The sequence below is a fragment of the Amblyomma mixtum genome, chromosome 3 (genome assembly GCF_055824585.1).
Source record: "Amblyomma mixtum isolate Tamu chromosome 3, ASM5582458v1, whole genome shotgun sequence".
Lineage (NCBI taxonomy): Eukaryota > Metazoa > Arthropoda > Arachnida > Ixodida > Ixodidae > Amblyomma > Amblyomma mixtum.
The window spans coordinates 179,154,404-179,179,919 of record NC_143014.1 but is presented as its reverse complement, the minus strand read 5'-3'; the positions used below and the strand labels follow the sequence as shown (position 1 = coordinate 179,179,919).

The 25,516-nt window shown below is 42.4% G+C and overlaps 1 protein-coding gene across 1 annotated transcript; it reads left to right on the top strand.

Moving 5' to 3' along the window:
• Positions 1–19,552, top strand: LOC149352859 (mitochondrial coenzyme A transporter SLC25A16-like). The gene is made up of 9 exons (XM_089582070.1): positions 1–206; positions 3,513–3,605; positions 3,703–3,836; positions 4,802–4,865; positions 5,478–5,599; positions 6,494–6,560; positions 10,948–11,110; positions 11,875–11,943; positions 16,954–19,552. Exons 1-9 carry the CDS (start codon positions 146–148, stop codon positions 17,126–17,128), a joined length of 948 nt encoding a protein of 315 aa, XP_089438196.1. The 5' UTR covers positions 1–145; the 3' UTR covers positions 17,129–19,552.
• The last annotated feature ends 5,964 nt before the right edge of the window (positions 19,553–25,516 follow it).

Below are 25,516 nucleotides of genomic sequence, written 5' to 3'. Positions count from 1 at the left end.
GAGCAGCTGGAGGAAGTAGCAGACGCACCGAGTGGCCTGGCCTACAGCACTTAACAGCCTCTCTCATTCGGTCAAAGATGCATTTTATCCTTCTTTCCTGAGTATTTGCTTTGTGTATCACTTCGGGTTCACAGCTCAGCTAGAGATGTCGGACAAAACGGAGCTGCGTTCCCCAAACTTTTTGCTGAAGTCCTTCTTTGCTGGTGGTAAGTACCAGATTTAGTTTCGTAAAGTCCACCCATTGTACTACTTGCTGGACGTTTCATAGCAACTGACAGCGGCCTTTGGCGTCAAGTTCATGGCCTTACGTAAAGAGAAACATTGACCCCGTTCGGTCAGCCGAAATTCCTGCCGGCGCTCAGTGGGCCGGGCAGGTAGAATGCAAGAATACGTGCCGGTGCCTCTTGGGGGAAATGCAGACGACCTCACGAGCTCGATTGCTAGCTGCTCTGCCGTGCGTTCGCTGCGCGAAGTTATACAAACTAGACGTGAAGTGTTCCTGTTGGTTTACCGGCAGGCTGTCATGCATCAAAGAATTTTTCGGCGGCGCTACGGAAATCAAAATGATGCGTCAAACATGTGCGCATGCATTGTGGTACCATTGCGTGCGTGCTCTGTATCGGCTGCTCACCACGAACACCCATTTTCGCGGCTGACACAAATAAATAGAAGATGTCGTTGACCTCCCTAATTTCCGTGGAGTCTCGATATTTTGGTCATATGGGCGTACTACCTTATAGCTGTATGTTGTTCTTTTCGCCGTAGTTCGCGCTGTTTTTCATGGTGAGGCGGTTATGCGCACACGACGTATTCTTCGCGGAGTGCTTGCTAATGTGTCAAGTCAGTGAATACAATTTCTGCGATTGCAGGAAACAACGTACATAAATAAGGGGCGTTTAGGCCATGCATGCTGTATATCTTAGTTTGTGTTGCCATGTGAAGACATAGCGCATGCTTCCGAAATGAATATGTGCGCATCTGTCAACCGCATCGCTGTTTTGTGACTGCATAATGCTCGTGCACGGCTGTAACAAATTACCTGGCTCAGGGACAACACGGATGACGCCCGTGCATCCTTGTCTGTAGCATTGTATGTAATTAATGTCAAATGCGCGAGTCTCGTGTCATTCGTCAATCATAAATGTTGGTTTTGGTTGGTTTTGTGGGGTTTAACGTCCCAAAGCGACTAAGGCTATGAGAGACGCCGTAGTGAAGGGCTCCGGAAATTTCGACCACCTGGGGTTCTTTAACGTGCACTGACATCAATCATAAATGTGATTGATGGTTGTAGCTATTTTCATGGAGATCAATATACGTAATCGTAACAACATATGTATACAAGGTGAAGTTTTGATAATTCTGTTTTACAAATTGCATATGATGCCGCGCCACCCGAGATATATCTGGTAACCTGCATGCATGTAAACTAATTATACAACGCCGGCCACGGGTCATACAACGTCGGACGTCTGATCTCATAGTCTGAATTTCTGAATGTTGACCTGCAGCTGTCTATAATCAAATGTACCGAATTTCTGATTGTTGTTTCCTTGTGATAGTGGATCGTATTTGCCGTGATTTCAGTTGTCGCGCGCAAACACGAAGGATAGAACGCGACCACGCCGTATACGGCACACTATCAGGTGAAAATCCTAATTAAACTGGCGCGCTTATGTAACAATTCCCAGTTGGTTCTGGAACCAGTTCTGACAATAGTTGCATAAATCATTTTGCCCAGTCAGGAATTTTCGCCAGGGACATAATTTTCAAAATCTTCACATGTGTCTTTTAACCAGCGCATTATGCTGTAACTAGACAGTAGGTTGGAATGGACTTTTTGTTCCAATCCCTAGCGCGCATAAACGGAGCCATAGTTTGTACAGCTGAACCAGACATGAGAATACAACCATTTTAAATGTTCATGCACTCAGAGGGGAGATGCATGAAGTTGAAGGCTGGCTTTCATTTACATGGGAGTTCGCAAGACCTCTTGATTGTCACAAAGCAAGCATGCAAAACTTTTCATTGAGTATAATTATGACCTGTGTTTTCTATCATTTGCACATACTGCCATGCTGTGCAAAAGCAGACAGCCCTGCCATCCAGATACTCTCATGCAAATGCTGAAGAAGAAAACAAATAGGTGGAATTGCTCATAGTTTTGACAGTCGACTAAGTTATTCGGTGTTCGCATGCAGATGTATTTCTACCCAGTTAACAAACTTAACATATTTAAAAGCATTTTTCTTATCTTCACTATGAATGGCACATAGGAGCATAACTGTATTCTATGTAATATAATTAAGCACCAGAAAAGGTTCTTCTAGAGAAACATGTAATTATTGAATTTTGTGCTTTAACTCGGCAACAACATGATTCAGCAACAAGGTGCTCAAGGTGGTGAGAGGGCTGTCAACTAGCTTCTTTCATTAGTATAATGATTGTCCCCACCTCCATTTGTGCTACCAAAGTCTACAAAGGCTCTAGCTAGTAACCAAACACAAGCTAGTGCCAGCAGAGCTGAGAGTTCTACTGTAAACGAGCTTAGCTGGGCCCCACTCAAAATCAACAGTATGTTTACATCTGGGGTGCCCACTTGTCACAGTGGCTCGGTACCAAGTCATTTGGCTTCTGAATACAAGTCCATGGGTTTAGTTAGGCTGCATTAGCCACACTGGTGGACGCTGAATGAAGAAACACTTGTGTACTGAATTTTTGATGCATATATGTCAAAGAACCTCAAGTGTTCAGACATATTCTAGTGCCCATCACTGTTATGACCCTCAGTTTTGGATTGGCATGACCCTTACCCAACCGTGCAAATTGGCCTATAGCTTCTCTTGTCCACTGCAGACATCTTTAAATGTGTACTGTTCCAATAGAAAGATATAGGAACAGCATGCATTGTTCTTTCATTGTAATTTAAAGGCGCCAAAAACCACACACATACGACAAGAGAACAGGACAGAGCGCCTTTATTTTTTTTTTCCTTGTGTGTGTGTGTGGTTTTCGGCACCTTTAAATTACTATGAATTACCAACTAGCCTTACAAGAAGTTCTCTTAAACTGTTCTTCCAGTTGTTTAAGCCATTTACGGTTGGAAAGTCATTCACAGTCATTTTTTGAAGCAGCTTACAAAACGTACTGAATTCACCTGGGCTCCTCTGCTAATCTGGGTCAGTCTTTCTCATGGCAAACGTGAACAACAGGTAGGATACTAGAGCCAATTTCACGCAAGCTATACATACATGTTGGCTGCAATGAGAAAGGAATGGACTGTGTATAAGGTTCTGCGATGAGCATCAACTACTCATACTGAAAAGTTTTGAACACCACCTGTGAATGTTGAATGGTCCAATCATGCAGTATTGATACAATGAGGGAGCTTCTGTTTCATTTTGTTTGAAAGGCTGTATGGAAAGTTGGTGCTTGTCTTACCCTCTCACTTCGTGTATGTCCTTGGTTTGTGCTCCTTTGTTCTCTTCAAGCATTTTCTTTATGCAACATTTAAGGTGTGGCCGGCATGTGTGCCAAGACAACAGTGGCTCCCCTGGATAGAATCAAGATACTCCTTCAGGGCCATCACTGCCATTACAAGCATTATGGTACACCTTCTTTTTGGTTTATTCAGTCACAAGGAATCCTTTAAAAAAAAAAACTGATGCTTACTTTGTTTTTTTTCTGTTGCTAATGCAACTCTAGGTGTGTTCTCAGGATTGAGGGGGATAGTGCAAAAAGAGCAGTTCCTTGGTTTGTACAAGGGCAATGGAGCACAGATGGTCCGTATTTTCCCCTATGCTGCAGTACAGTTTCTTTCATTTGAAGCCTACAAACGTGTAAGTTGCTATGTAATTTTTTTCCTTTTGTATTCTGAGTGCTGCAACTTTTAGTGCGAAAGCACTATTTCACGGGGTCAAACCCAACCAAGAATCTTGTTACGTCCCTGACCTTGAGGGTGTGGAAATAAAATAAATATTGCTATGACTGGGTTTCGAACCTGTGGTGGCGGGAATAGATCAGTTTCGCTGGCCACTGCACGAGAGCATTGTGCTATCACCGCAGCCGATCACGCCTCGTGTTAAACTGCAACACACACTTGCGCTGTGCATTTCACATCGTTGTCTTCATCAACTTCTGTCTGCGGCGCAAGCAGATCAGATCAGCTTAACTGCAATCGGAGCTTAACCCAAGTCTAATATCGTTGCCAGACGTGCCGACGACCCAGCAAAGGAAAACCATGAGCCTACTGGGCTAAACATATGCTTTCGCACGTCTAATCAATATAACTATGTTAAAACCCTACCACTTTTTTAAAAATTCTGCTGTTCTGGGGACCTTACATTTGTGTGTGTGAAGATACTTTTGCCGCATTGTTTCCATGACAAAGTGCTCGGCTACCCTTTTGCCATGATGCTAAGAACTACAGAATATATACTGTTTATCCTAAGCTAAATGCCCTTATCAGCTCAAGACCTACACAAGTATTTTTTTTTTTCTAAATGCAGCCTCTGTTTTAATTTTAAAAGTAGTAACATTTTTTTACTTGGAAAAGCTTTTCCATTTCTTTTTTTACTGGTCATGCTGTTCACATATCTGAGTGATATGAAAAAACGTGCTGTGCGGAATCTATCGCATTTCTTGTGCTGTATGGCTGCAGTACTAAGGCTGTGTCAGATTGCTGCAGTAGCAACAATACAAAACTATGTGATGAACAAATATATGGGGCAGCACGCATCTCCTTCAGGCGAATAATTGTTACGTCCGCATGATCTTACCTTAACATTCCTTTTTTTGTTGACAGGTTATACGTAACACCTTTGGAAATACTTCCCACGCAAGCAAGTTTGTGGCAGGTTCATGTGCAGGTACGTTTTGTGTTAATCAAAAAGAGTAAGTGTGGAATATAATTTTACCATATTGCTCTCATGCTTTTGCGCAGCCCATTCTAGTTGCGTGCAGCATTCAGTGATGTCCATTAAGAAATACAGGTGCCAGGTAGATGCTGCTGCCTGCAGTCTTGATGGAGCATATAATGGAACTCTCAAGGTTATTGCATAAGGAGTAGGGCTCAATCTTTTCCACAGCAGGGTGCAGCATCATTGCACAAGGACGAATGCAATCTGGCATTTGTAAGAGAGCTTTGCTTGTCTTGTCAGCTTGTCACAATGCATTGGCACAGTGCCAGTTCAGGTGTCAATTCAAATAGACCAACAGCTACAAGTTATTTGTGAAAGCTTTTACTGCCTGGCTCTTATTGCAATTGAAACTGCTGCTCTAGCCTTTTGAGGAAAAAGTGTCCTGAAGGCTGATAACAAAACCAGCAGTTTACATATAGCCCTTTTTAAAAAATATTATGATGGGTTACACCAAAACCACAGATTTCCAGCCATGGTTTTGTACTTGTGTCTTGTTCTTGTATGTGGCTTAAATTTGTACCTGTGCAATTGTCATTGAGGAACTGTTAATTACATATGCAGGAGTAACAGCTGCAGTGACTACTTACCCACTGGACATGGTCAGGGCAAGACTGGCATTTCAGGTCAATGGCCACCATATCTACACTGGGATTGTTCATGTTGTGACCACCATTGTTAAGACGGTAGGGCCTTATTCTAGTTCTTTTATTCTTTCGTTGTGCTTTTTCTAACACAGAGTTAGATCTTTGTTCTGTGAACATTGCTACCAACTAACTTCATGCACTTAGTATTAAAGATAGTCATGGTTGGTTCTGCAGATATGATAGTTTCTTTTCCTTCCGCATGTTATGTGATGATGTGCCTTTAATAATTTATTTTGTAAGCTATGAGGGTCAAGAACTGAGAAGCGAAAATTTTTTTCGTGGCTTAACCATTATAATTAATCCCTCACTCTGGTACCCCCATTAGTTGCCACCTGTTACAACTTTGAAAGCATTTATATATTTCTTTATGTACTTGGGTCATGTTTTCTAACATTTTTGTGTGCAGACCTGTGAAGAAATAGTTTTCCAAAATATTTATACTGCCAGAAACCTTTCTCTCTGATATGTTATAAGAATAATCAGATTTTTCCAGATGATCTTGCAGAAAAGAACAGGTTCTAAAAAAAGTTACTGTTCATGCACTAACAGGCACTATATTACAACGTGGAGGGTTATATTGTTGACATAAAATGGAAGCAGTATAAGGCCAGAAATCAAACCTGCAGTACTGCTAGATATTTGAAAAACCTTGCAACATTTTTGTCTTGGCAAAATAGGTAAGAATGTATGGCACTGAAGGTTCATGTGTTAAGAAGTTGTAAATTAGATTTAACCCAGTTTATTGTTAAAGATAAAAGAAATTGGCATAGCTAGCACAGGACAGGGTTAAATTGGAGGGATATGGGAGAGGCTTTTGACCTGCAGTGGACATAATTAGGCTGATGATGATCTTTAAAGAAAATTGACAGCCAAGCAACTCGACATTATATGCATAAAGTCTAGGCTTGTAAAACATGCAAACAACTTTTGCAGGAAGGTGGCATCAGAGGCCTGTACAAGGGCCTTTCTCCAACAGTTCTTGGAATGGTGCCTTATGCAGGCAAGTATGCTACTAACCATGGATTTTGTTCTGTACCCGCTACTCAAGGCAAGGCAGACAAATAAGTTGTGTCTGCATCGCAGCATTCTATTGTGTAATTCATTGTCAGGATGGCATATATGCCACGAAATACCAGACAATGTTCATGATTTAAGCACACAAAGCAAGGAGACTGTGACATACTGTTACCAACTTAGGTGTGTGTCAGACTTGTACAGTCGCAGATTGATGCACAAGCAGTGTACTTACTTGTTTCGTCCACTGTAATATCTACATCATGCAAGTGTACACAGGACTCAGAGGACTTGATTCGTAAAGGACATTTATTTTTTCACAAATAAAAAGTCTTACGAAAAATCGGGGATATTTACAGTATTTTCACACAATTTACGACATAAAAGCTTCTGCTCTACAGCAAAGTCAGCAATTGCGAGCGAATGGCATTTGTCATAACTTCTTCCCCATGCATGTGAACCTGCGCCCGGATGCAGAGGCGCTTTAAAAAAATGCACTTTTTATTTTTGCGCTAGTGTGTGATCATTTGAGGACAGTGCAAAGGATTGAAAAGTAGGCTAACGTGACAAGGTATGTTTTATTGAGTGAACTGCGCCTACATTTAAAAGGGGTACCATATATGGCGTTCGATGGCAGAGAGTGTCTCTTTTCTACACTAACTTCTGCTTCCTATTAAAAGAGGAACTGTTTTGTCAACACACCATCACCCTTCTTATTTTTGTTTTTGCATTTTGATATGTAGATGCGGTGTGAATGGCACGGGCGAAAGAAAGGCCGAAAGAAGGGGGGAGGGGGGAATGTAGCGCGCAGAAAATTTCAGGGGGCGTTCTGACAGTGAAACACCCACCCCTGGCCCTTGGTCGCCTATATTTACAGTGATAATTAACTATTGTGCTACTGAGAACGTGTCCTACTTTTCATGGAGTTGTATATCTTGTGATGAGCTCAGGTCATCTTGAGTTTGCATCTATCTTGCAGAGAGCTGATGATCAGATAGGCTCGTCATTTTGTTTCTCATTATACATGTCAAACCTCAATATAATAAACATGGATATTACGGATTATTGGCTATATCGAACTGTTCCTAAACATATTTAGCAAACACGTGCAATTCTTGCTTTATATATCGAACGTGGTTTCCCATAAAACTGTTATATGAAACTGCTGAGCATCAAGTTGTGCCCACTCAAATGACAGGCAGCAGGCTTTGCCTTACTGCGCATGTCACTTTAGTGGCGATGTGGCAAGGGCTTGATTCACTGTTTACACTTCATCTCGCACTTGCCAACAGCGCCGCGGGAGATATAGCAGTGTGAACAACTGGCAGCCAGCAGGCAACAAGGCATTCGTTTGCGCCGCTCGCACTCTTATTGCCCCGCAGCCAGCGGCATGGTCGATTGTAGCCAGTAGCTAACCCATGCTCCCGTCAACTGTCACTGAGATGGTGAAAATGGCGATAGCTTTCGTTCTGGCGTTCCATTTTCCACGCGACATCACTGTAATGCGGGGAAGCCACCCTAGCTGGCATTTGACCTGTCACCACGGCGCGCTGAAGGTGCTGTGTGGGGAAGCAAAACCAATTAGCGTTTGGCACTCCATTTTTTTAGTGCGCTAGCACTTATAGTGGGCATTCCCCGCATTTAGCCGTGGTGTGTGTGTGTGGGTGGGGGGGGGGGGGTAATTAGGTGGGTGGGTGGGAGGTTTGTGGCAGGTTGCTCACCTGCCTGCAGGTGGTGGGCAACCTGAAAAAGAAAAACTGAACTGCTAGCGCACCTAATTCGCCTTTGACCTAACTACTCAAATTGACCATAATTTTCTTTTTTTGCGGCCTCTGCAATCATGCAGAGGCTCTTAATTAGTTGCCGCCCTTTCATTGACTGAATAGTGCTTCTCCTGCATGAGTTTTTGCCTAAATTTAATGTTGCGAATTTCAGCTATAGGTATTATGAATTTTTGCCTGTTGGCTATAACAAGGTTTGACTGTAGTTCTTGACATTGGACTGCAATAAATATTCCTTTTCATGGCTTTTTGGCTGCATTTTCTTTTCCTTTTTTGGTCACAGTGACAGTGTTACACGAAAAATAGCTTCCCGCTCACTGCAAGTGAACAGCCATGCATAGAAACTTTCTTCCTCATTGGCAAAGTGCAGTTCAGAGCTCAGTTCAGAAGCCAAAAGTGAGTTTTCCAAGCAAAGACTTTTCACCAGTGACTACAGATAGAGCAATATTTCTGGGCACTGCTTGTGAGTGGTAATGGATTTGGTAGATTCCCTGGTTGTAGAACACTTCCTGTTTTCTCAAACTCCAAAGATAAAAAAGATATTTTTGCAAATCGATTTGAACATTTTTTTCGATGACTTGACTATTGACATTGCCAGTGACATGTTATATCATGCGGGAAAGCTCAATGAAAAATTCAAATAAATTCTGCGCATTATTTAGAAAGAATTTTCTACTATCTGGGAGTAAAAGAGAAAGTTACTGTAATATTGGTGCAATTTTGGTAATTCTTTGCAGTAGGGGGCTGAAGTCTGCTTACATTGAGTCCAAGATGCTCCCGGTGCATGCAGAACAATCGTTTAATATTAGCATTTTCAGTGCAGCAGCTATATTTAAAAATGTGACCTACCGGTGGGTCACCTGCTGATTCCTTAGGGTACGCACTTTCTCAGGCTACTGAGAGTTGGTACCAAGAGCCTTGTGCTTATGCTTTGCATGTGATGTTCAGAGCTTGCTGAACAACCCTAACGCCATGCCAGATGACCTTTCAGTGACTCATTTTGCTCTGGTTTACAATTAAATTACAAAGGATCCGCCGTGGTGGCTCAGTGGTTATGGCACTCGGCTGCTAACCTGAAAGACGCGGGTTCAATCACGGCCGCGACAGTCAAATTTCGATGGAGGCAAAATTCTAGAGGCCTGTGAAGTGTGCGATGTCAGTGCACGTTAAAGAACCCCAGATGGTCGAAACTTCCGGAGCCCTTCACTACGGCGTCTCTCATAGCCTGAGTTGTTTTAGGACGTTAAACCCCCCCCATAAACCCATGAACCAAACCAAATAATAAAGGTCTTTATTCTTTAGAGAGACTGCTTATGGATGTCAGTAGTGCTAGCCACCATCCCTTTAAGGGGGGATACGGGCAAAAAAAGTGATTTTGATAAAAAGAAACTTATTCCTGGATCTCGGTTACAAAATCTTCATAAAAGAATAAGCAACATATTTTCTAAGTTTATGATCAATGCAGTATAAATGTGGAAAATGACGTTCTGTCCATGAAGGTGGTGCCCGAGGTGTCATTGGCAGAGCCCAAAAATATTGTTCTCAATGCGCAGCACAGTGGCAGGAAGGCATTTCACAGTTTATTTTGCTCCTTCTGGCTTGTTGAGGCATTCTGTCAAGACTGCAGCCAAAGCACAATAAAAATGCTAGCAAAAACAGTTTAATCCTGGCCTTGCGAGCTGTAACTGGCAGGAAAAATGGAACTAGTACTTCGATTAGCAGAAACTCATTATCTGACCATTGAAGATGAAATTGTAGCCTTTAGTCTTCATAAGCCATTAGTTCCCTTGCAGTTTATGCCGGTTATCTTTACTGTTTAGCTTACTTCTGTGAGGTTTTGAGCATGGACAAAGCCACTTCACAGTTCAAAAGCAGACAAAAGATAAAAGGTGCAAATAATTGTCACTGAGCAGCACTGAACTGAAGGAGCACAGCAATGGCTTTTATTTAAAAAAAAAAAAAATGGCTCATGAATTAAAATTGCCACTCAAACCTTTGAATTCATTTTTTTTAGTTCACATTTTGGGGCCAGAATGCACATTTAGGAAAGCTATAATTGTCATACTGCATAGCTCATAATTTACTTTGAAAGTGCACTCTGGACCAAAATTTTATGGAGGACAAGATAATGTACATATCATGCCTGTTTGGTAGATTTTCATGGCAAAAAAATGTCAATTTTTAACAAAAGTTACAGCAAGAAAACGGGTATTGCTTTTAAGTGGTGCGATTTTTGGAAAAAGTTGTCATAAAATGGCAATCTCTTCCCTGTGCATGGCTTACGTGGAATCACCTATACCAAAAAAAAAATTAATACATTTTTCTTCCAAGAGTGACCCACAAAAACTGCCCCTGGTAGTTCATCAATTCACAAATGGTGTTTATGCGATGCTTAAATCATTTGATCAAGTCTCAAATAGTAGCTCAAAATAGTAGTTCAAATAGTAACTCGTGTAGATGCCTTCTGCACAGCATATTTCATCAGAATTTGCAGATAACCAATGTTCAAGGCAAATTTTTGAGTTGTTGACAAAGCTTGCATTGCACTGGCTATGTCTATTGACTCATGCATGCCTTCTGATACCCATGCAGGGCTGTCCTTCTATGTGTTTGAGCGCCTGAAGGCTTTCTGCCTGGAGGTATTTCCCAATACTTGTGGCCGTCCCTACCCAGGAAACACTGGCGGCATTGTGCTTGTGGTTCCTGCCAAGCTCCTTTGCGGGGGCTTTGCTGGTGCTATTGCACAGACTTTCTCGTAAGTTTTCTGCTGAACACTTTCCTTTATGTGTTAAAAAAAAAGTTTTCCTCTTTACACTTTGTACTGCCTCTTCAAATGTTTTTGAATTCATGCACTGTGTTTGAATACTCTCTCTCATAGGGACACTTTCACATCTTTTCTTGACTCTTATATGTTAAATTGGAGGCCATATTTAGCAGGAAAAGTATTTTGTACTTTGCAATCTTTGTTACTTGTTATCTTGCTTCTCCTTGCTGTTCTGCATTATGTTCCCTGAACTGATGCAGTTATTCTGCCTTTGACTTTGGCCCTATGCATTTTTTTTCCCTTGCGTTTTATGTTGTTTTTGTACTTATTTCTTCTGTAATAATATTGTGTCTGTCCCTCATGTTTAGTGACTTTTAGGACCTGTATGATAGTATGAATAGGCAATAAAAATTTGTGACGTAGAAAGCACCCAGCGATGAACTTTTGTTAAGGCGAGCTTCTGATAAAACGAAGAAATTTGTTGGTCCTTTGTCTCGAAGGGAGTCTACTATATAGGAATCCTCTTATAGGAGATTCTTTTATGGTTCTGTTGGAGAGTGATAAGTTGCGGGTTTGCACGCTTAATGTAGGATATGTGCCACGCCTCCGAATCTTGTTAGTCGCTCTTGTTTTGGTGTACTGTTGCTACTGAAGACACAGTACAGTTTTAACAGGTTATATCTTTACTGTACCACTGTCTGGCATCTCGGTACATGCTAAAGTTAAATATTTGCATGCTTTTCTTCTGTTTACAGTTATCCTTTGGACGTTGCCCGTCGGCAAATGCAGCTCAGTATGATGCATCCTGAAATGAACAAGTACAGGTAAATGTCTTGTCAAATTATTCAACAAGCAGGGCTTACATTTTTGTTACTTTTTTTTATATGGTGACTCTTATTAGGTTCTTCAAGCATTTGTAAGCAACATTGTTAAGCTAAACTAGGCTCCAATCACTCATCTGTGGGGTGCTTAGTTAGTCAAACACAGAATGAATTTGGACCAGGAGAAACCAGAAATAGTCCTTTTGTAGTCTCAGCTTCATCACAGTGTTTGCGATAACTTTAAGATGGGTTCAACCTGAGCTGGTTGGTGCGTGTCTTGCATAGTGTTGGCTCGAGAGTAACACAAAAACACATGCAAGTAAGATGCACTGACACTAAAAACCACCTTAGCGACCAGATCAACATCTGTGGGGGCAATGGTAAGAAAAAAAAAAAGCCTGAAAAAGACTGATCCTTTGAGCTATGCAATGCATGCCCAGGGTCTGTCACTAATGTTTCAGCCAATGTAAAGCCGCCACACAAAAACAGAATTTTGTAGATCACATTTTGTTGACACCCAGTGAATATTTCTCAAGATTCTTCGAGCATGTACGACGGATATTGCTTTCATTCACTTGGCGGCATATCGAGTAACCCCGTCAGGGGCGGAGCACACTCCAGCGCTTGAGGCTATCTTCAAGTAATACGTGATGCCGTGGATGTACAGCAAGCACCACTACACAGCGTCACCTTTGGTCTTTGTTGCTCGTGCTGGTTAGGATGTTCTTGCACTTGTGCAGACTCTTGATCTTTTGTAGGACCGCTATCAAGATGGTTAACAACGAATAGCCTGCATCTTTGTTTTTCTTAGGTGCAGCATACATAGGTGCAGCAGTTGTCGTTTATAAGTCTTTTTAGGGTGTTTTTTTTTTTGTCACATTGCCCATATCACTGTTGTTAATCCGGTCAGTAAAGCAGTTGACAGTGTCAGTGTTGTCCTGTGTTTCATTTACACGTGTCTCTATGTCTGGTGCTGACATCAAGCAGGGCACTAACTTGCATTTCACTTCTAGTCTTAACTGAGTTACAAAGTTTAACAGATATTGCCGGTTTCAAGATTGGTCTTCCGCTTTAAACATGCTGAGCCTAGTGACATGAGCCAGTTCCGACAGACAGCTTGCTACCAGCATTTTGGCACACGTGCTTTAAAACCTTTTCTGTCCTCTGTTTTATTAATGTATATTTGACACTCCGAATGGAAACTTTGTAAATGGTACTTTTAAACTGATGCTTGTAAAATTGTAAATGGAAAACTGGAGTTTCTGACGCAGATTAACAAGTTTACCGATCCTAGTTTTGGGCTTTCTGTGTGGTAGGTGCTTGAATGCAGCATATTTCCCACCACAGTGCGTTCACTTCTGTGCCTGGAATTTGTCCTAACATGTGCACTCACCTGCACCAGACAACTGACAAGTGCACAGGCGACAAGGCGCAGCCTGTGCCCACAGCACTGGCACTCCTGTTCAGATTGATGGCTTTGTATATTGAAGAGCTCAGATTTAAGGGGTCTTCGCCCATTCAAATTCACACAACACTGACAGGATGTGTGCAGTGTCCATCTGAAATTAGTTTAAATTATCAAGATTCCACTGCAGTAATGTTGTGTTCAACGTGCACAGAAGATAAAAAGGGAAGATAAAGGGGCTGTTTCTCGCGCTATATCAATGTCGAACCCCACATTGATTTTAGAAGTGATTACTTTTATGATGCTTTTTATCAAGCAAGTTTCATTTCCACATGGTGTACCCTTGGTTTTTACTGTAATTTGATATGTCTGCGAAACTATGTGCAAGTGGTGTAGGTAAAATGAATTGCAACAGCCTTCTACCCTTCTAGAAGGCAGTGATCTGTGAACTTGAGCTTCAACAGTAATCAATAAGCAGTTGATTTACTGCCATTGATCTGTGAACTTGAGCTTCAGCACTAATCAATAAGCAGTTGATTACTGCTCAATAATCATAAACGTGCATGGAGCCAACATGCCCTTGGAGAACGTAGATGCAGCCGCAAGTTCTGAGACCGCATAGACTTATGTGCGCCGTAGACGTATGTGCACCGTATGTGAAAGTTGACACACAGAGAATGTAAGAGGAAGAGAGAATGCTGCATTCTTTCTCTCTGGAATTGACAAGTATGCTGTATTCCCTCTTTAGCCCCAGTAGCACTGAATATGCTTGGAACCTTATGTGAATATCTTCTTTTACCTTTACCTTGGCCAACCTGGATCAGTGCACTAGTGAAACTTCTAACTTAAGTACGACAGTACCACTGTCCTTCAGGAAGGGCAGCCGATGTGGCCTTTGACATTGCTGATAACTGAAAAATTGCACTATGTTCAACAAAAACTGAAATGCAAATGGTGTCATGGCTTTTGCACTTCCACATTTTTGACAGCTATGCAACTCTACTTTTACTTACCCACACGAATGTATTGAGTATTTTGAAGATTACAACTGCACGTAGCCAGGAAGAATACATGGTACTGTCACGATGGAAAGAAACGCGAACAGCGAGGCGCCTTCGCACTCCGCTGTTCGAATTTCTTTTGATGGCGCTTTTACCTGGGTGGGAAGAAAAAGACGTTAGAGTCGTCCTAGAATGCATCACGGACAACTGTAGCATCTTTTTGCTACCAGCGGAGTAAAAGCGTGTTGAAAGGAAATGCGAACAGCGGAGCGCCTAGGCTCCTCTCTGCGTTTCTTTCCATCGTGACAGTATATGGGCATCAGCGCGGAAGGTCCGCAACCCATTGCAAGGATGCATGCCATGTGCAGAACAGACCAGTTTAATGCTGATGCTTCTAAGCAGACATGAGACAAGAGCTAAAAGTTCGCGGGAATATAGTGTCTTGCCTCAGTGGGCCGTCGTATGCTGTAGCATTTCTAGGTGGTGCCTTCAGTATCTAGCCTTCAGGGGTACCGTCACCGTAGAAGGCTGTATTTGTTCACATTTTGTGTTTTAGTGAAGTTGTGTTCAAGCTGTCTTACATTTGGCATTCTGGCTATGTTGTGCAAATGAATCAGTTTGAAATTTTAATATGGTGGAAGCTCATCGAAAAAAATATTGCCTAAATTCCTATCTAATAGTTCGCTTTTGTATGGCCCTTGGGTTGCAGTTCTGAACTTGATTTTTTTTTTTTTTTAACCAGTGAGCTGGGAATACACCACATATCAGTGAAATAGTGACTCTTTCTCCTGATGAGTTCAGGTGTGCATGGCACCCAAACAGCGATGAGGATCGATTGAAGATTTTTATGTTCTCATCCACTGATACAGGAAAAGTACAGCGATTATTACAAATCATGAAATCCACAAGAACAGCAAGTTGAACCTAGGGTAATATAAATGCAGTATTCATCTTCCCCTTCTGACATCAAAGAGTATAAGCACAAGAAGTTAGTTCCATGGCAGAAAGCACTCAAATGGTTCTAATGAATGAATAGATAATGAATGAATGATAGGTTCAGCAGAAATGTAATGAGGTGTGGAATAAATCTTGGATGTTGCATCATGACACAGTGCACCTGCAGGAGTAAGTGCTGCTCAGCAAAATATGGCAGAGAAATTAGGATTGTTTATATCATTCAGCAATTTTGGTTCTACAGTCAAGTTTCTCACTAAAGAAAATCAACCATGAGCAGTTATTTTGTGGAAGGATACGGAACTCTCTATTCCTACAACCAAAGTACAAGAAACTCAATCTCATGAGCAAAACATTCATCAGCTCACATTTTCTCCATTTTTTTTTTTTTTAGCTTGCAACTTTTCTCCACTTCCATTGTGATTTGAATTCGTAGCATTTCATGCCCGCATAATATGGGCAAATTCTACAAGCCAGCCAAGACATGCATGAGCTGTGAAAACATTCTCTGTGTCACAGCTGCCATTTATTATAACAGCTGAAGAGCAGCATTGGCGATATTAATTCAACAAATCTGTATTCGTGCGGTTCCCTTTTAATGAGCAGTGTTCAATTTCATCCTTGAGTAACAAGGAAAAGGAGCGTGGCAACGGTTAATTCACCAATAAACTGCATAGACCTTTCTCATGAGTGTTTGGGCAGCTGTTGTTTTCAGTACGATGTCTTTTGTCCGTGTGGTGAGTAAAATTTACTTTTGGAAGGCAGTTTTAGAGTAGAGATCAGACTGTCTCAATTCTAGTAAAGTTGATACAAGGTGCGCTAATTGGGGGGGGGGGGGGGAATCAGGCTTTATCTGAAAATGAAGGACCGTAGATGTGATGAACAAAACTTAAGATGACTTTAGGCATCTAGTTGCATAGGAACTGGTGCATTCATGGAACAGGAGTCCGTGAACTCCTGGCTTGCGCCTTGCACTTCAGGAAATACTAAGATGCCCCCAAAATTCGAATGAACTGCACTTTAAAGGCGATGGAGAAGGGATGAAAGAAATTTTATGTATCACTGAACAACTGAAGTTTGCTTTTTGTCAGAGCCAATGCATCAGTTTTAAATCTGTAGGGCTTTTGAGAGAAGCCTGTCAATGATGGCTATAGGAATCTCACAAATGAGCCCCGGAAATACCGAGAGCAAATGTCAGCTGTAGTAACTCTGCAATATGTTCCAAAATTTCAGGCAAAGCTGGTATAACTTTTGGTACAAAACTACCTACCAGGCACATGCAATCTTCAGTCCAACATGCAAAGACTATGTGCCTACTGAGGAAAATAAATACGGATACAAAACTTCATGTTTCATTCAACCTTTTTGTCCCATGTGTCACAGGATGTCACCTTCTCAGCACACTTCTCTACCCATAACGTTTAGTAGCAATGAGCACATGCATTCAGCTGTACGACAGTCATTCTTCAGTTCTGCAACACTGTCGTGATGTTTAAAAGTACAGTCAGCTAATGGCACTCATTCCCTCACCATTTGCCAGTGTGGCTAATGAAGCAGCCAACTGAATATAGTTTCCTTGTTTCATGTGTTTTGTTAAGCATCACTCACTTTGGAGGGAGTAATTAACACTGTGCACCTGTCCTCTTTCTGCAGCAAGAGCCTGTTCAGCACGTTGACGCTGACTTTCCGTGAGCATGGCGTCTCCCGGGGCCTCTACCGCGGCATGAGCGTCAACTACCTGCGTGCAATTCCCATGGTGGCTGTGTCCTTCTCCACGTATGAGGTTGCTAAACAGCTGTTGGGTCTAGACACTGGTCTCGACTCCTGATCATGCTGCTTGCCCGTTCAAGAGCGGTGCACTTCATTGTAGCAACCAGTCATAAGCATCAAAGTTAAGTCAGCATGCCCGTACCACTGCAGTAACCAACTCCCACTGCTCATTACTAGAAAATCCATATGCCAAGGAGTTTTCCAGTTGGCCTTTTTAGCTAAAGACTGCTAGTGCAAAGAGCTGGAAGTACTGGTACGTTTGCTTTTGTGTGAGATTACTTTGCAGGGCTGCAAAAACAGAAAAGTGCAAGTAAGCTTGACACATTTCTTGCAGTCGCAGACTTTGGTATGCCGTAATGTAGAGCAGTTGACGACTACATACCTTCTATTTTCATTGTGAGCAGTGCAGGTATTTGGTGCTGCGATTTTATACTCGCGAAGTGGGAGCTATTTTACTTGAGCTCCAAAAACACTGCACATTAACTCGCATGCCTATACGTCTGTCAGATACTCCCTACTTCTGCTTTGGCTTAATGCACTTGAAGAAGTTTCAAGATATAAGTAGATGGAGGCACTATAAACTAGGCAGTGTGTAAAACATCAATTTTAATTTATCAATAAGCAGAATTTTCAGATCAGTAAAGTACAGGCAACCCTTTGCCAATGAAAAGTGTAATATTTGCATGAGAAAAAATATTTGTACTTGCTCTAATACTACTTTACTACAGCTGAATATGCAGAAACATGACTAGAACTAACCTAGCAGCATGGTTTTTAATCCACAATGCTTCATTTGCTGAATGCTCCTGCTTATAAACTGTTCTTAATAATTTTATTTTCTCCTTTATGCTGCGCTGCCCAGACACAAGATATGATTTAGTTGTGATGTGCAAAGTATACTACGCATGTGGTGTAAAGCAGAGAGAATAAGTGCATGCCAACTGTGTGCCCATGCAAGCAGTATAACGCATGATGCAAATCCCAAACTCTCCTGTGCAAGCCTGCTTCCACCATCAGCTCACGCTATGCAGCACTCATGCATGCAGTTTGTGCAGAACAACCCAACTGCATATCCAAGAATTGTGCTCTTCAGTCTCAGTATTGTTGGACCTCTGCGTGAAATGTTTCAAGCCAGCAAATACACAGACAGTGTGGATTTTGTGAACATGGTCAGAACGGTTTCTCCACTAGGGGGAATTGTCTGTGATAGCTGAGCGGTAAAAGAAAAAAAAAATGCAATACTGGTCTTCGAACTTCAGAAGTGGCAGAATTTTTTTTCCCTAGGTGCACGTATAGCAGACACTGTTTCTTGTTCCCAAGGCACCTTGCAAGTGACTTGGATACTTAAGCCAAGCGGAGGGGCTCCTGCTACACTCGTGGTACATACTAGAGAGGCTGCATATGGCGAGCAATGCTGTTCTCATTGGCCAAGACATCCAGAACAGCAGGCAAATAAGGTGGCCTGGGAACCTTTGAAAAGTTCCAAACAAGCAGTAATTCCAAAGATGTGAACCATGGAATGAAAATTTTCTACTCTTGTGTAGAGTACTCTTGTGTACTCTTGTGTAGTGTACTCTTGGGCAGCATGTAGGGACTAACACTGTGACAAGAAACAGAAACTGAGGTTATATGTTGTGCTTGAAGGGCAGCTGTAGAAGTTTTAGAATATTGTGTGAAACTTGCAGGTAAACCATGTGAAGTCTTCTTGTGCGAGCATTAGAAATGGTGATGTAATTGCCAAGTAAAGCTGCAACGGCGTTCACGCTTCTCCGCAGTTCACTGCGCCAGATAGAGGAAGCAGCATCATCTATGGTGGCGGTACATTTCCAGTGCAGAAACTTTGCTCGAACAAAGCAAACCAGCACCACCAGAAATGAAGCCTGTGAAGCGTTTGGTGGCGTCAGACAACGCATGGCAGAATGTGGACCAAGGCACCGGAAATCTGAAATCTCTGCAATAATGCCGTCACCACCAAGCTTGTCCACATTTCTCCAATGCAGTGAGGAGAAGCCTGAAGATCGTCGCAGCTTTAATTGGCAATTACATTACCACTTTAGATGCTAACACAAAAAACTTTGCATGCTGTACCCGCAACTGTCATAAATTCAAATCCTTGGAGCTTGTCAATTCTTAAACGTTTCATCTTCCCTTTACAACACAACCTAGCAGACATCTTACTGTTTGCACCCACACTACAGATTCTCTATGGAATACTCAGTGACAAAATGATTTGTGCAAGAATGAAGATCTTATAAAAATTTTACTGCTACCTTCCATTATGAGTGCATGCATTTCTGATGTTTTAAATCTGTTTTCATACCATTGGGGAGAAAGCTTCCAGTAAGGTTCTGTTTGCAAAAGTGTTTTAACAATGCCAAAAGTAACCAGTGCCGGGCTACCTGGGCAGTGATAGCCTGTGCATGATTTATTTATGTCGAACTGTTTTCCTACTCTTTTGAGTAATAAAGACTGCACATGTGTGTATTGTTTGTTCTGTGCTTTACTTATCTTCTGATTAGACTTTCTGGTCCTTGTAAATTCATTTAAAAAATTTTATTTTCCGGTTCACAGTGAAAGAAAACCGTGATTATGTGGCAGACTTTGAACAATATAAATATACACTCCCATGAAGAACAAGCCTGCACGTTTCTGCTGGTAATTTGATAGTGCCACACTATGCATTACCTGTCTGAGAATCTAGGAGTTGCACTGCTGCTCAGTGACAATAAAGATGCAAGAACATGTGGTACACATGGCAAAAAAAAATAACTTTCTGCATAAGAAACTTGTGCTTCTACTAAAAGCTCCTTTCCACACAATGACCATCACTATCATTCTAAGCAATTGCAGCATACAGAAAAGCAGCACACATTTGTCTCTAGGAGTCGAGCATGCAATGTACTATTGGGGAGAAAGTCTCCAGGCGTGTGAAAAGTGATTTTGGAGCATAGCTGTCAAATTTTTTCAGCAGTCACCTGATCTCACTATCGCATATTAAAGCCCACTAGTCCTACTGTCATCCCCACAAATGTGGTCTAGCTCTACTGATTAATAACAAAATTATAGTCTTTGGTTGACGCTGTTGCGTCTTAGAGAATTCTGTCCCCAAAAAATTGGCCGGGGTCTAACTCCACTTAAACCGGTGTGCGACGTGAGAAAGCGTTGTTGCTATGGTGTCGCTTGCGGCGTCCTCATAGTAAATGATGACGCTGCAAGCAACACCATAGCAACAAGACAACGCAAATTTCAAAGCTGTGAACTACTTTTTCGAGGTCGCCACCGTGTCGGGCACGATCAGTTATGGTTGGACATCGATTCTGGTCCAAATCGGCCAAGGTCAAATTTCGGGGGTTACCTGGGCCAAATTTGGAGGTCGCCATTGTGTCAGGCACACTCAGTTACTGAGCAGACAAGAAAATGGAAAAGTGGGGCTCATTATGACATGCATGACGGAAGCCAACTGTCACCAAAACCAAGGAGCATAGGGGATGTGTTATTTTCTTTTCAAATTTGAGATGTTCATCAGTGGGAGATTAACAGGGTGATTATTATTAGACAATTGATTAGAAATCGGAAGAAAAAGCAACCACAAGCTGCTGGTGGGACACTGAGGTTGTGAGTTTGGATTCCACCACCGGCATGTGGTTTTTCTTCTGCTTTCTAATCAGTTATCTTCAAAATAATTACCCTATTAATCTCCCATTGATTTTCACCACAAAAAATGCCCTATGCTCCAATGGTTTCAGTGACTGCTGGCATCCGTCATGTATGCTCAGTTATGGTTGGACATTGATTTTGGTCCAAATCAGCCAAGATCAAATTTCGGGGGTGACCCAGGCTAAATTCTTGCCGCTTGGCGTCAGAGTTGCTATGGCAATGAGCGATGCACAAGCAAGATACATACAGTAGCTAATGGCAAAGAGCAACGCAAAGCAAGATTTTTGCTCAACACTCGCATCATAGTTGCTTTCACTTTTGGAAGCCTTGCAGGGCAGCTTCCTCAAGAGTTTCCACATTATTGCAGTGTGATGGGAGACTGTCCACCCATGAAATTTATTCTTCTGCACCTAAGGTTGTGAGACTGTGTTAGCTGGCATCACTTCTGAGCTTAGAGCCGCCGCAGTAGCTCAGTAGTTATGGCACTTGGCTGCTGACCCTAAAGACGCAAGTTCAGTCCCGGCCGCGGTGGTCACATTTCGATGGAAGCGAAATTCTGTCAGTGCCTGTTAAAGAACCCCAAGTGGTCGAAATTATCACGAGCCCTCCACTACGGCGTTGCTTTGGGACGTTAAACCCCATGAAACCAAACCATACCAAGGCGATTATGCAAGTACCAAGAAGACAAAGCGTGTAGATACGAGTTCAACTGATCGATTACTGTATATGTGCATTGGCTCCGTGTGTATATAGTTGTGTCGTCTGCATATGAATAGACTTTTTAATTTCTTTTTTATGCACGGAGGTCGATGCATCCTGTAGGGAACCAGCACCGGGCGCATACTTCCGATGGCCACTGTGGCTCAGTTGAAACTACATAGCCTCCACAAAAGGTCGGCTCCACAATCCCTTAATTTCGGATGCTCTGCACTGCTTATAATGGTGCACCTATTTTTCACCATTTTCTCACGACTCCTGGCATGTGTCTCTAGGCGATGACTGCTGTTACCAGCCAAGGAAATTTCTTTATGCCGCAGGTCACATGATACTACGCATCCATTGGTATTGCACAGCTGTGCTAAAACAAACTGCTTCAGCCAAGCTGTAGCCAAGCAAAAGCCGAAACCAAAACTAGGCTGAAGCTTTTAGCACTACATTTTCAGTGGGGTGCAGGTTGATGCCAGTAACTATTTAAGTTGCAATTTGCCATCTATGGCGCACAAAGGTGCCAATAAATTTTCATGGTGCAAATGGCGCAGCAGTTCCACCGTTGTATTTGCTATGTATTGGACAAAAATGTTTCTACAGTCAGATACAACTTAAGTCTGCAGTGAGGCTCCGCCCACATTCAGGACCACTGCACAGAATTCCTCCACAACAAAAAAGGAGTTCGATGTTAAAATATTTGTTACCAAAACAAAAAGCTAATCTCATGAAAAAAAAATAAGCTCTAGAATACTAATACCTGCCTTGTTTATTATAGTCAAACGCTAGTCAAACATTAAAAAGCTCATTTCGTTTACTACTGTGATTGGCTGGCGGAGTAATACAAGATGGTGCGGACAGCGGCCTAGTGTTACCAACTGCTGTTTTTAAGTTGTATCCTACTATAACCGCACACAACTTAAGTCTACAGTAAAACTCCACCCATGATCAGGACCGCCGCACAGAATTCCTCCACGACTAAAAAGTAGTCTGTTAAAATTTCTCTTATTACCTAAACAAGAAGCTAATAGCAAGAAAAAAAATTAGCTCTAAAATTTTGATGCCTGGCTTATTTAATATAGTCAAACATTCAAATGCCGATTTCGTTTACTGTTTTGATTGGCCAGCGGAGTAATACAGGACGCCGCAGATTGCAGTCCAGTGTTACCAACGCTGTTTTTTTTTTTAAAGTGTCCTACTATATAGAAAAAATGTGATGTTGGTCACACTATTAACTGTATAACTCAAGGCCTAGAGCCGAAAACAAACCAATATTGCTCGTGAAATTGCACTGAAGCCAGGTGCAAGAGTAAACAATGTGATTCAGGCAAGTCACACAGCGCCTATAGTAGGATGCCACTTGAAAAAACAGCAACTGTTAACACTGGGCCACAGTTTGCGTAGTCCTGTATTACTCCGCTAGCCAATCACTACAGTAAACGAAATCTTTTTAATGTTTGACTTTATTAAACAAGCCATATATAAAAAATTCCAGTTAAGATTTTTTTTTCTTGTGACTAGCCTTTTGTTTAGTTAACAAGAAAAGTTTTAACAACGGACCGGACTACTTTTTTGTTGTGGAGGAATTCTGTGCAGCGGCCCTGAATGTGGGAGGAGCTTCACTGCAAACTGAAGTTGTATGCAAGTACAGAATGAAATTTGGCAAAAAACAAATTACTATACTCTGATACAGCTCAAGTCCGTGGTGAAGCTCCGCCCGTATTCAGGACTGCCAAACGGAATTCCCCTGCGACAAAAAGCAGACCGTTGTTAAAGCTTTGCTTGTTAAGAAATTATGAGCTCAAAAATTTTAATGCCTTTGGCTTGTTTGACACAGTCAAACATCAAAGAGGTGATTTTGTTTGCCACGGACCATGGCCGGTGTTACCAACTGCTGTTATGTTTAAGCTATTGTTGCCAGATGAGCACTAATAATCTCTCTAAGCCTGGAGAAAATCAAGGTACCTTTTTATTTCAGCACAGAACTACACTACACATTGCACTAAGGTGTAAAAGAGGGCGTGGTTGGTCACCACCTCGATTTCTAAGAATGTCATTTTTCGTGTTATAATTTTTTTTTAATTTTAGCCTACCCTGCTCCCTTAACCCCTTCACCGTTTTGTTATATCAACGAATTTCTTAACAAAACTGCTTATTTTTTTTATTCATGATTTCGAATCTTATTGCAATAAAAAGCACGAATTCGATCTTCAAAAAATATCCGAAGCAAACACGAAGTCGAATTAGCACATTCAAGTTTATTATTTCTGACATTACGGAAAACCAACTTCCTGCTGGTAATGAGCGATAAATATATTCAAGCAAGTCATCAGGCAAGCTCATAATGAACATCTTACCGGGAGCTGCAAGAAAAGGAAACCGAGGGGGTCATGTAGGGATGTTATTGACGTTGACCTTCATGCACTGACGCGCGCTCGCAAAGTTCGCTTCTGAGATGTCCACTTCTTCATCGTAAGAACTGATAAGCACAACGTCAGCACTGTCGTCCTCGCTCCCTGAAGCAATGTACACTTCGGTGTCTCAGTCACCATCGTCTGAAGAAGATTACGACGAAGAAGAGCGTCTTTTCCGAGAAGACGGGCCAGCAAAACACGCGTCGCCTCCGCCGGATGCCATTTTTAAAACCCAGGTTGCCATACGAAAAAAAACGTTTATGCGGTAGAAGAATACGAAATTAACAGGTCAGTGCTGCCATCTGTCGAGCACAATGTCATCTAAGCCACACACGAGCACTGCTCGTCCGAAACGAGGAAGAGAAGAACCTATTCAGAGAGGACGAGCTACAGTCGTCCAAAACGGTTTGGGGACGGCTTGGCAAGGACGAGCACAGCTCGTCCAAAACGGTTAAGGGGTTAAGTGGGTACGCAGGGATCAAATTGCAAAAATCTTGAAAAAAAAAAACTTTAGAAAACATCAGATTTGGTATCGCTAAGGTCTTTTTAATTGCGTCCCGCAAATTTTCCTCGAAAACAGCCTAGAAGTGACTTTTAAACAGTGTTTTTGTGACCGCAGGTTGCAGAAAATTAGCTGAAATCTCTGCGAAAATGACTGATTTTCAAGCGAGATAGCTCGGCTTTTGCACTCGCGCTTGCGGCAAAGTTGTCATCACCAGAAAGCTGGTTTCACTGCAATTCTCCTCCCCTCGGAATCACGAGTCTACAGTGATAAACAAGCGCACAAAAAGTTAAAATGCAATGGCATCCAGAAAGCCACTGCTTAGAGTCAATTGGTACCCGCCACGGTGGCTAAGTGGTTAAGGCACTCGTCTACTGAGCCGGAGCACCTGAGTTCGAACCCGACGACTGCGGTGGCCATGTTTCGATGGAGGCGAAACGTAAAAGGCACCTGTGCGCTGTGCGATGTCAGATCCCAGGTGGTCAAAATTATTCCAGAGCCCTCCACTACTACACCTCTTTTTTCCTTTCTTCTTTCACTCCCTCGTTTATCCCTTCCCTTACGGCGCGGTTCGGGCGTGCGTTGAGATATGCGAGACAGTTGCTGCGCCGTTTCCTTTCTTCAAAAACTAATTTTCATCTTTAGCGTCAATTGGTCTGGCCTCGAGATCCTTGTGCAGCCAATGATAGCTGCTGATACCCAACCCCCCTTAAAGCTTTTGCTAGTAGCCTGTCACCTGACCCTCTGCACGCCTTGTGTCATGGCTGGACTCGGGCGTGCCGCCTCTCCAGTCCGGCCACGAGTCCGGCCATGCTTGGGTGTGATTGCCGATCGGTGCTGTTTTTCAGGCAGTCTTCACAGGCTAGCACAGATCTGTCTGTAAGGTGGGGGAGGCAAAATTTATGATACCAGCCTTTCATGTCCTTCGGGTCGCAGGGAACAATATGGCGCAAAATTTGCACCCTCCTTCCCCATGTCTGTTAGGGGGAAAAAGTCCCCCCTCCCACCCACACACATACCCCCACTGCACACCTAAGGCCGTTTTCAGTGGCATGCGTGCAAGCTTTTGCTGACTTATCGACAGTTCGCGAGTCTGCAGGTGCTATTCTACAAGATAGCACTCCTTTGCTGTGCAAAATTCTGTAGATCGTCGTACGTTTCAGACAAA

Coding starts and splice junctions, on each gene's coding strand:
- LOC149352859 (XM_089582070.1), top strand. CDS start 146: ATGTCGGACAAAACGGAGCTGCGTTCCCCAAACTTTTTGCTGAAGTCC. Junction 3,837..4,801: donor CATTTGAAGCCTACAAACGT/GTAAGTTGCTAT, acceptor TTTTGTTGACAG/GTTATACGTAACACCTTTGG. Junction 11,111..11,874: donor GCTATTGCACAGACTTTCTC/GTAAGTTTTCTG, acceptor TTCTGTTTACAG/TTATCCTTTGGACGTTGCCC.